This window comes from Pelophylax lessonae (assembly GCF_965119305.1).
Source record: "Pelophylax lessonae genome assembly, chromosome: 1".
NCBI classification, from domain to species: Eukaryota; Metazoa; Chordata; class Amphibia; order Anura; family Ranidae; genus Pelophylax; species Pelophylax lessonae.
In genome coordinates, this window is record NC_138768.1 from 248,055,124 (window position 1) to 248,067,627 (window position 12,504).

The following is a 12,504-nucleotide window of genomic DNA, read 5'->3' on the forward strand; positions in this document are numbered from 1 at the left end:
TGGTGCAGCTATGAGCACCCCACCCCACCCCCCACCCCCACACACACACCTGTACTCTATCAGTGCCCATTATCAAGTAGATATAGGAGGAGTCCCTTGTAGTGCATTAGCACATCTCTCCCAGCAAGGAGTGTTGTCTCCAAGGGTTAGAGAGGCTGGATTCATCCTTTTTTATGGATAGTGTAGGACCCACTGATAATTGGGTACTTTGACGTAGTGGTGGGCTTGAGCACAATATGGCCATATGGTGGGACCAAACCCCCATTTTAATTTATGGATTGTCTTCATATTTGATAGTCATTTCTTTTGCATGTGTGCGCTATTCTTTTTTAATATATATTTGTACATATCAGCAAGTATGGCATTTACTATGAATTCAGAACTATGCAGAATTCAGAAGCCTATTTTACTAGCTTTGAAAGTGATCATAGTTGTTATGATCAATGTTAAACCCTGTAGAGATTACCATTTGTCTCTTGGGTGGAACGGGTCATGGTTCAATCTCTGACAGTCTGTTTTTCATTGCTGTCTGGGATTCTAGATGTGATGTCTTCTGACACTTCTAGCATGGCTGTAAAGGCTGGGTTTGTCTTTTCAGCTGGATTGTCACTGTCCTACTCTCTGTAGTTATTTATTCATAGGAAGCTATGGAGAGCTCAGAGGAGTGACAGCAAAAGCTTAGCTGAAAAGCCACGTTAAAACAAATAACACTGCTAAGTTGGCATCATGACTGATTTAGCATCAGCCTCTCTTTTGATCCCTCCTCCATTTAATTGGGAATACTTTTTTTTTTTTTTTATAAACGTTTTATTGAGCAGAATAAAAATGTACATATACAAGTGATGGCAATATAGTACAATCAGCAGACACAAGTACAAATAACAGTAAACATCCAAAATAACCATAGACTGTATCCAGGAGCAGGGAGATGCCATCTGCGGGAGATACTGAGGCATAAACAAAACAAAAGTGACCCGGCCTCGTTACATACGTGGCCAAGAACTCAGTATAGAGTTTCAAGTGCAGAGGGCCGCTGCGGCTTAGGAACATATCCCAGCCGCATGGGCCGCAACCAATGTGCTATGGAGTTCAGAGTAATCACAAGGGGTATTGGGAATTATGGGGTAGAGGAGTAATGAGGAAAGGGGAGAATTCTGACCCCCCAAATTGGGGAGGTGAGGATGGGGACGGCCAGGAGGCAGAAAAGTGAATGCCCTGGATGGGGCACCCCCGAAGCGGACACCCCCAAGGGGAGCAAGCTGTGTCCAGGGCCGGGAGTGCACCATCCATACATACATACGGACCGCCCATCGCTGTGTAAGGGTACGGTAGGCAACAGGAGGTAGGGGAGAGGGGAGTCTCGGGGAATGCAGGTGTGGGAGGAGGATGTTGAAATTGGGAATACTTATGCAGCCAGAGTGTTGCAGCACGTGATGCAAGTTGGAAGGAAACATGTAGTAAGACAGCAAGATCAAACATACACATTCTACTGCTCACTGATGTCTATGGCCAAGGCATTGCCTTGGCATTTTATTGTTTGTGCTTAATGTTCATACAAAGTATTAGATTTCATGTTTTACCAAGTTTTATATATATATTGTATACACAACTCTGTATTAAGCTATGATTCCTTTTGCAGGTGAAGAAACTTTTGTTACTGCAACAACGTCTAGTACTGCCAGTACTTCTCATCCTCCGGTAAGAGTTCACAGACCGATGTCATGAAAATTTGTGGCAGATTTTCAATGCGTGTTTTTTAAAGTTTTACAAAAGATATATATTTTTTTTTTTAGCAAATCTTCTTGGATGTACTGAAAAAAGATTTACAATTTTGTTTTAAGGAATATCCTCTTGCATGTTTCTCTTTTTTAATTATATTTTTTTTCTGAGATTTAATGGTTTGGGTGTTAAGTTCAAAGACTCTCTTACAAAGGTGTTAATAAAGCTTTTGTAACTTTTTGCACCACCATTTGTGTAGGTCTCCACAGATGCCTACTATCCTATTATAATTAACTTGACCCAAGATGGCTTCAAGACATCCCATGCACAGCCTGTTCTGGGTTATTTGGATGTTGTCTCACAGATTTTGCCCAACAAATCCTTGACACAAGACACAGCAGGCAACTTAACTCAGGTAGTAAAACTTTCTGTCTGTCTGTCTATCTATCTATCTATCTATCTATCTATCTATCTATCTATCTATCTATCTATCTATCTATCTATCTATCTATCTATCTATCTATCTATCTATCTATCTATCTATCTATCTATCTATCTGTCTGTCTGTCTGTCTGTCTGTCTGTCTGTCTGTCTGTCTGTCTGTCTGTCTGTCTGTCTGTCTGTCTGTCTGTCTGTCTGTCTGTCTGTCTGTCTGTCTGTCTGTCTGTCTGTCATGCATTTGCAAGGAAACTGAATATTTGAGTGCATTTTTATATTGGCAAACGGTTGGATGTTGTCTCACAGATTTTGCCCAACAAATCCTTGACACAAGATTTTTGGTAATACATGTGCCAGTATTTCATTTTATGTGGTCACATCAGCCACATGTCAGACCTCGCATGGTATGGTCCCCTTAATATTATTAGAGCTTTCCCCTCTTCAGTCAAAACAATAAAGTTCAAAATTGAATTTGCCTAGCAGAGAAAACTTAATGTAGAAGGATGAATGAATACTTTGAGAACATTGCCAGCTGAGTAAAATAATTAAGTTATTTACTATAAATAAAGGCACATGCTGAATGGTGTTGTCAACTGCAAATATACTTGCAGAAAAATGAAACTCATGGAATTTGTAGTATAGTTTCGGTGTTGGTTCCTCTATCATTGTAGCTTATGTTTGTGGGTACGGTAAAAGGACTATATCGGTTTGACTGAGAGAGTAGATCTGACTACTTTTTAATTTTTCTTGCAATATCCTGCTGTAAATAAAAAAATAGCTATTACAAAAAATTCTGTATGATCCAAGAGAAGCCTATACAAATTCCGCACAGGACGCAAGTGTCTTTGATGCAAAGCTATGTATATACAAAAGTCCAGTCTTTGCTGCAGTCAATTAACATCCCCAAACTGTCCACTGACTTTAAGATCTTTGCCCAAAGTGACAAGCTAATTTGTTGCTGGGGAAGACATGGTGCTTTTTCTCTCCTTTTCAGTTTCTTATACATGTATTCTTACAGATGTAATATACATGTACTGTGCTGTCTGCTCATGTTCTGCATCCAGTAAAAATAATGATCAATACCTCCTTTGAAAGTCACATTGCTAATGTGTTAATATACCAGTTCTGGTATTAAAATACTAGAGAGCTTTTAGCTACATAAAAATAGTTCTTATGCTTTGCAGCTTTGTGCATTTACTATTGTAGGAGATTTATTTCTGAGGCAGGACGATTCTGCAGAACTGCACTAAAATGCCACTATATCTAATGGTAGATTCATTGGCCTATGCTAGGGCCTAATTGAAGCACTGTATCATTCCCATGTATATTTCTATTATAATTAATCTGTTAAGTAATATACCTATAAACTAAGTAGGCATAAAATCAGAACTTTTATGCTGAGGATGCATGTAGTTCCTGCAAGGCATAGGCTTTGCTTGGGCAATAGATTGCTGGGAAATATTTGTCTTAAATAAGACTTAGAACAATTTTATTAGCTATAACATTTATTTACAGGCCTTTCTGAAAACTGTAGAAGAGGTCCTGTCACTGCCCACTTGGACCGAAGTACCATCAGTAAGTACTCCCAGTTTATAACTTGTGAAATCTTTTTCATTGGAATATATATATATATATATATATATATATATATATATATATATATATTACATATATACACATATATATATATATATATATATATATATATATATATATATATATATTACAGTATCTCACAAAAGTGAGTACACCCCTCACATTTTTGTAAATATTTTATTATATCTCTTCATGTGACAACACTGAAGAAATGACTTTGCTACAATGTAACGTAGTGAGTGTACAGCTTGTATAACAGTGTAAATTTGCTGTCCCCTCAAAATAACTCAACACACAGCCATTATTGTCTAAACTGCTAGCAACAAAGTGAGTACACCCCTAAGTTAAAATGTCCAAATTGGGCCCAAAGTGTTAATACTTTGTGTGGCCACCATTATTTTCCAGCACTGCCTTAACCCTCTTGGGTATGGAGTTCACCAGAGCTTCACAGGTTGCCACTGGAGTCCTCTTCCACTCCTCCATGATGACATCTGCTTCTGCTTACCCGGCGCGGCCGCTGTAATGGGAAGTCCTGCTTCCTGGACTGGCTCCTATGATAGACAGCACCAGTGTGCTGTCTATCATAGGTTGGCGGCGGTCCAGGAAGCGGGACTTCCCATTACAGCAGCCGAGCCGGGTAAGCAGAAGAACCCTGCTCTGTTTAATCATGCAGTGCTCACCCTCGCCCCCTCTTCCCTTCTGTTCCCTTCCCTTCCGAAGGCAGCCCAAGGAATCTATGGGAGGGCTGGCCCTGGGTGCACCCCCCCTGCCCCAGCTCACGGTGCACCCGCCCAGGATTGGCTTTGCAAAGCGGGGACAAAACAAGGGACTGGTCACCCTACCCTAGGCAACAGTGAGGCCCTAGGCGGCTGCCTAGTTTGCCTAGCGGGAGCGCCGGCCCTGCTATTAGCTCTGTAGGCTATGACAGTTCTCTCAAAAATTACATATACTGAACATTACGTGCGACCCTTTGGTGATGTCAGGTGCTGCATTTAGCTCATAAGTTGACAACCACTGCTCTAAGTAGTGAAAAATAGCAAAATCAGCTCTGAAATAGGCACCCTCCAAAATAGTTCAGCAAGCACTACATTTTTATTTCTATGCCAACAGGTTCCCTTTAATACTTTCCCAAAGTTCCCAGAAGCATTATTTTAGTGTATAAGACACGCAAAGTAAATCAAGGTATATCAGGGAACTATTAAAGCCCATATTGGTATCTTTACTGATTATAGTTATACTGTATATAATTTGTTTGGTTTTTAAGAATCCTCTACTCTTCTGAAGAACTGTCTGGCATACACATAAGTCCAAAAAAAATCAAAAATGAAGTGCAAGCTTATTAAACCAAAGCGGTACCTTGTCAATCTCTGATAAAAAGCACATGGCTTGTATCTACTTTATCATAGTGAACTTTGAGCATTAATAATAAAACACACATTATTCACTAATGCGATATGCTAAAAATTACTTTCAGCTTTGAAATGTCTAAATCACTTAGAGAATTTTGCAGCCGTGTCACGTTAGACTTGAATCATCTCTGATCTTTTACTAAGTTATAGATCTGGTTGCTAAAAAAAATGAAAGATATTATAGCTGAGTGTGGGTTTCGCTTTCTTCTTTCAACAGACTGACATTTTTTTTTACATTCTTATTCCTTCTGTGCGTCATATTCCAGCCCAATTTAAACCATTTCCCAATTGAATTTTTCTTGAAATAAACCAGCAAGAAATCAACACATTTAAGTATTAGTACTAAATGTACTAAACATAATAGACAGGGCCGGCCTTAGGTGTTCAGGCGCCCTGTGCGAGCTAATCCTGTGGCGCCCCCCCCCCCGCGCGCGCATTTTCTTGCACCTTTTTTGCACTTTATTTGACTTTTCTTTTTTATGATCACTAATAACTTAGCCCCCCTTACATCAGAGACCCCCCACACATCAGAGACCCCCCACACAAAGCCCCCCTCACATCAGAGACCCCCCTTACAAAGCCCCCCTCACATCAGAGACCCACCCACAAAACCCCCCTCACATCAGAGACCCCCCACACAAAGTCCCCCTTACATCAGAGACCCCCCACACAAAGCCCCCTTACATCAGAGACCCCCCACACAAAGCCCCCCTAACATCAGAGATCCCCCCACACATCAGAGACCCCCCACACATCAGAGACCCCCCACACAAAGCCCCCCTTACATCAGAGACCCCCCACACAAAGCCCCCCTTACATCGGAGACCCCCCACACAAAGCCCCCCTTACATCAGAGCCCCCCCCACATCAGAGAGCCCCCCTTACATCACAGACCCCCCCCACAAAAAGCCCCCTTACATCAGAGCCCCCCCCCACATCAGAGACAGCCCCCCACATCAGAGAGCCCCCCTCACACAGAGCCCCCCACATCAGAGACCCCCTTACATTTTTTGAAGGAGACCTCACTTACCTCGCGCTGTCTGCTCTGCAGCTTTTTTTTTTTTCTTTAAACATCCCGGGAGTGTGGGCGGGGTAGGAGGAGGAGGAGAAGGGCGGGGCGAGGAGGAGCTGACGATCCCTGCAGGGAGGAGGGAATCTGTCACCGTGGTGGATCAGAGGCTGAGCTGTGTGTGATACACAGCTCGCCTCAGACTGTCAGCACAGCACTGCAGTAGGTGAGGTGACCAAGGCACAGCGGGAGGTAAGCGGCGGCCGAGGCCTGTGTTAACCCTGTTCAGGCTGCGGTCGCCGCTTACCTCCCGCTGTGCCTGATCTTCTGCGAGCTGTGATGGCCGCACGGCGCCCTTGTTGCCCATGACGCCCTGTGCGGCCGCACGGCTCGCACACTCCTAAGGCCGGCCCTGATAGTCGAAGTACTAGTTGTAGTATTACAGTGGTGTAGTGGTTAACACTTTGACCTAGCAGCAAGAGGGTCACTGGTTCAAATCCCAATCACGATACTACCTGCCTGGAGTTTGCATGTTCTACCTGTGCCTGCGTGGGTTTCCTCCGGGTACTCTGGTTTCCTCCTACACTCCAAAGACATGCTGGTAGGTTAATTGGATCCTGTATAAAATTGGCCCTACTATGTATGTATGAATGTGAGTTAGGGACCTTAGATTGTAAGCTCCTTGAGGGCAGGGACTGATGTGAATGTGCAATGTATATGTAAAGCGCTGCCTAAATTGACAGCGCTATATAAGTACCTGAAATAATAATAATATTATAAACAAGTCCCAAATCTAGTTACTATGTGATGCACAAGCTTCATAAAAAAAAAACTTTCTTTGCCCTTCCTGTCTGAGGAAAGGGGGACCATTTGTGTCTCACATGGTTCCCCTCCAAGGCACTGCTGATTACAGGGGATGGCACTGGATATCCATGCCACCTGCAACATTTTCTCATCCCACTGTAGTGCAAGCATGCATAGCCTACATGAGAGTGGCAGCTCTGCCCTGAAATGGGGAGTAATGTAACATTGTTGCCACACCTTCAAGAGCAGCTACATTAGATGGACCTAACCAGCTCTAACTCTCAGTGAGAAATTCTCTGGCATAATGTTTAAAATGTTTAAGAGCTTTTTTCCATATCATTTTCTCTGCAAAATTTTTACTCGGTAGGTGGCCTGGACTTTCTCAGCCCTCTACAGTTGCAAAGGCTTGGGACCAGCATCTAGAATGTGATAACACATGTGCATAACCACTTTGTATACGCACACTATAACCAATTCAGACACAAGCCAATCGATCTACCTGCATGTCTTTGGAGTCTGGGAGAAAAACAAAGTAATGGAAAAAAAAAACATGCAAGCAAAGGAAGAAAATGGTAACTCCATGCAGATAGTGTCCTGGCTAAAATTAAACCAAATGAACCTATTTCAGCAGGGCATATGTACTACCCACTATAGCACTGTGTTGCCCATGCTAGAGGAGGATCTTTTGCTTATCCTTAAGCCTAGTACATATGGGCCAAATGTCAGCTGGTATCGGCTGGTTCAATAGAAACTGGCCAACATTCAGCCCGTAGAGGGGGGGTGTCCCCCTGTCAAAACATAATAAAACAGCAGGGGAGATTGCTGTACTAACATTGGATTGTTAGTACAGCAGCTCTGACCTAAGGTGTCAGTCTTTTTTCTCAAAAAAAAAAAATTGTGGTGTGTAGTAAGCTTTAGATGCGTCAATGGTATATTTTGTTACATAAAATTTATGTAAGTCATTTTAAAGATATTGTTTATTGAAATATACTGTAACTTTGGATGTTCACTGTGTGTATATACAGTACAGTTATAGAAAAGCAGAAACTGTAAAAAAAATAACTCTAGAATCAAACATTTCAAATGAGCTATTTAATTTGATTTCTGGCAGGCTCATCCTGAAGTTGCAGGGCTTATTGATACAGTTGACAAAGTGATGGGACATATGGCAAAAAATCTATTGGAGAGCCCCAAAGTGATTGTGACATTGGAAGGCCGATCATCCGTGGCAGGTAACAGATTGCATTTCAATTAAACAGATTTTAGTGGTTGACTTCATAACACATTTACAGTGTTGTAAGAACAAAAATTACAGAGGCTCCAGTTGCATCAATGCATATTATCCTGGTGTCCCTAGCTACACTAGGTGACCCTCTGTGCTCTGAAACTCATATTGTTTTCTGCACATCAGCTCACCCTTGCAGCACTTTTAGGGACTAGGGTGACACCTCAGGAGAGTACTCTGTTACCGGGACATGCATGTTTAGGTAGTGTGGTTTTGGTACTCTAAAAAATTGTCATTAATCATAGCTAAACTGTAACAAATCTTGGGTAAGTATTGGCCTGCTAAGGTAAGTATTGCCCCTAAATTTCCCTAAATGTATTTCAGAACATTCATTTTTTACAAATCATATATGTAAAGTCAATAAACCCTGCAAAATACCTTTTCAATAAAATACATTGTACTTGCTTCATGTCCATCCGATGTGATTCCGTATGCGCTAATGAAGTCCCGCCCTCTGCACGTAACACGTACGGAAACAAAAAGGAGTCATGTGATTTCACCCGTGATTATCCCTTGATATTATCTGTATCTCATGCTTTTTACTGAGCACTGGGTTGCAGTGCCATGTTTTTAGGTTTATTTTAATTTGAATAAAAAGATTTGAATCTTGCAGAGAGCACTATATATCTTTTTATTTGCATGTGATTTGGACTTTTGGTCCATGTCATTATTTAGGAGAGGATTGGTCAGTATATCCATCTCTGTCCGCCCAGTCCCTTGATTGATCTCCAGGACATTGGACGTCTCATTCACCCTAGGAGACCACATCCAATAGTATCACATTAACCACCCTGTATGGGAATGTGCTTTTGTTCTATTTGTTGATTCAGGGGTCTTTCAGTGAGGTGAGCTGATATTATTTCCTGTGGTGGAGGTTCTGCACAAAGTCACCTTCAAGAAACTTTTCAGAAGCACATCTTGTCACCATTTTGGGTATTCATGTGTTTAGCTTTCCATTATTATTTTTTTTTTTTTATTTATTTCATTTGTCTGTTTAGCGCTGCACTGTTGTATTTTAAGTACTTAAACTTTAGGAAGAATGTTTCTTTTTTTTTTTCTTTTCCAAAGGAAGGATGTTTCTAGTAGGTTGTTTGTCATTTCTCCCAGGCTTCTGATCCAGACTGCAAATCCCAGTATAAGACTAACCTATGCTTTTGGGTTCTGGGTGAGCAAGTGGCCAGTGCTGACTGCCCATATATCTGCCACTAGGTTTCACATGCCAAAAGCAATGTACCTGTGTTTTTCAGAGTGCCAACACATTAGTTCATAATGATGAAAGAGTTGGCAGGTCCTACTTCGGTTTAGATTGTGTTTAAATGAGGAGTTTATGTAAAATGTTCTTACTGCACATGCATGCATGGAAGCAGGTCAGTCACTGCACTGAGCAAGCAAGGCTTATATTACTCCTTTTTATGTGTTTCTTATTACTAATGTCAAGCCTTATGTGAATACACAAATAGAACAAGGCCATTTTTTTCTGTCATATGCATCTTTATGTTAAATTTAAGTATAGCTTTACCTAAAAATAAATATCAGCCAGTGATGTAATGGCCAAATACTTTTCCTTGGCCCTTTACTTTTGATAACACCCTGGATGTGCCAGGGGAATAGGACTCTGCCGGTTAGAACAAAAAGGAAGTATATCCTTAAGCTGGATACACACTATACAACTTTGTTTTTAGATTTCCTTTAGCTTTACCCAACTATGTAGTGCCTGCCTGATTGCATACAAATTGAAAGTGTTTAGATTTGACCTCATATTATATGGTTTTGGTAAATCTAAAGGAAAAAATCTAAAGACAATTGTATAGGGAGTATGGCCCATTAGGGATCTAGGTCAATCTTGGGACATAGCAGATTGTGATCAAGCTCTTTCTTAGTTTGACATCATAGAGCACTTTGTAAATATGCATAACACAATCTGTAACCTCTATACCTCCTGTTTTGTAAAAGGCGTAGAGTTCATGATATCTCATCTTTAAAGCTTTGAATAGTGATTTTGATTGTTGGATCTAAAAAAAAAGATGTTTAACTGATGTTATTAAAATTGATGGGATAACATTAGAAAGTTATATGTACAAATAATAGCTTTGATTTTGGGTGCAGGACATCTTTGGCCAACCAGTGGTTTACCTCCCATTTGGGCTCCAACAGTCCTGGCAAAAATTCTTCTCAAGCTCCCAATGTTTGGACAATGGTACACCTAAGTTATCCAGTCATTCTTTCAGAAAATCAATTTGTGGTGGGCGGCTTATAGTAAGGTGATGCTTACAATGAATTATGTGTTCCAATTTGATTGTGTGGTTGTATGCCCTCACAATATGTTTGCAACAACCGTTGAGAAACATGAATTATATTTGATTTACTTGGTCTGAGATAAAGAACAGTATTTAATGTTTTTAAAATGTGGAAAAATATAACTTTCTAAGTCACAGATAAAAGCCGTCAGTTTATTGTATATATTATAGTGGTGACATCTGATCCTTTTCTACAAAAGAATGTAGAAGGACATAATTGAATTTGTAGCAAAAGATTATGTATGGAGCTAAAGCATACATGTGTACAAACATTTCTTTTGAAGTTCAGTAAAAAAAAAAGCAAAGTGATGTTTGATGTACAGACACAAGGAGCACAGAGCCATGTCATACCATTCCATTCCTGTTAATGCGTGGGAAAAATAGAATGGTGGGCATTTAGTGTGTGGAAATAAAATGGCCTTTGTTGCTGTGGTCATCCGCTGGAAGAAATAATGGAAAATAGACATTCTGTTATTAAGGACGATAAACTAACTTTAAGCTGTTAGTGTAAGCAAACTGTTTGTACTTAGATACACAGCAGTAAAATATTTTATTATTGGTTGGAGAAGTAAGTGAACAGCCAGATAAAAGAAAAAAATTGCTCTTGGGTGCATTAATAATTGTACCATTACTTTTGCACTGCAAGAATGTAACTACCTGCACAGTTAGAATAGTAATGAATAAAATACAGAGTATAACACCCATTAGCAAAATAGAACTATGGCAAAACAATTGTCATAAGATATACAGATTGCCCGATTTTACCTATTTATTTTATTTATAAAGCTTGCAACGTAGAACAGAATACACAGCAACATAATGTTTGTTCTGCTGGATGAATTTTGTACAGCAAAGCCATTTTTCTTTGTTTCTCCATTATTTCTACTTGTCTCTTTGTTTTAGACAGTAACATATAAATGAAATGAGAAACAAAGATGAAGGGTGCAGGTCTGCTGTGGTAAAATCAGTTTTAATTAACACAATAGCCTAAAATCACTCACATCAAAGTTAATATTGAAGCACTTGTACCAGGACAATCAGGATAGCAGCCAGTGGTGTATTCTCTATATAAATGAAATGCCAAAAATATGGGGCTTATTTGTTAGAAAGAATTGCAGTATGACAGAATAGTATATGAGCAAAGGTAAACATTTATTTATGGTCAGTGATGTCTGTAAAACTAGCTTTTGAGAGAGTAATTGGAATCAGTAGATTCTGGCACTAAAGCCTCAGCGCTGCCAACTTTCAGAGCAGGAAGGGTTAGTTATCAGGTCAAGACAGGTAAGTATGCCAACAGCGGGTTTTGTTTATGCAAAGGATTGTTAGTATGAGGCTTACAGGTAAGGGTTAGTGTGAGTGTAAAGCTTAGGGTTAAAGGGATTGGTTAGTGTTAGAGTTACAGGAAGGGTTAGTGTTAAGGTTACAGGAAGGGTTAGTTTGAAGGCAAGGTTTAGTGTTACCCAGAAGGTTAGTGTTAAGGTTACTGGAAGGGTTAGTATGGGGGAAAGGCTTAGGGTTACACAGATGGTTAGTGTTACAGGAAGGGTTAGTTTGATGGCAAGGTTTAGTGTTACCCAGAAGGTTAGTGTTAGGGTTACTGGGAGGGTTAGTGTGGGGAAAAGGCTTAGGGTTACACAGATGGTTGGTGTTACAGGAAGGGTTAGTTTGAAGGCAAGGTTTAGTGTTAAATAAAATGGAAGGTGATGGCGCTGCTTATTTAATAAAGTGCAAATAAATATAAGATGCTTAAATATAAATATGATTGAGGAGTAAGTTAATAGATAAAAGATGCGGAGGTGAAAAAACCAATAACCAAGTAAAAAGATCAAACGTATAGTGTTATAAGGGATATAAAATAATCTAAAAATATTTTAAAGGTATATAAGAGAAACAACCACCAGAGGGCGTAATAAATGGCAAGATGTGACAATAAATATGCTTGTGTAT

The 12,504-nt window shown here is 40.2% G+C and overlaps 1 protein-coding gene across 1 annotated transcript in view; it reads left to right on the plus strand.

The window, feature by feature from the left end:
* Window positions 1-12,504, plus strand: part of ADGRD1 (adhesion G protein-coupled receptor D1) — an 897,745-nt gene that overhangs the window by 143,612 nt on the left and 741,629 nt on the right. The window contains exons 7-10 of the mRNA XM_082270985.1: window positions 1,640-1,698; window positions 1,979-2,134; window positions 3,673-3,732; window positions 8,087-8,207. Coding sequence (XP_082127111.1) covers window positions 1,640-1,698; window positions 1,979-2,134; window positions 3,673-3,732; window positions 8,087-8,207 — 396 coding nt within the window. The remainder of the gene's footprint in view (window positions 1-1,639; window positions 1,699-1,978; window positions 2,135-3,672; window positions 3,733-8,086; window positions 8,208-12,504) is intronic.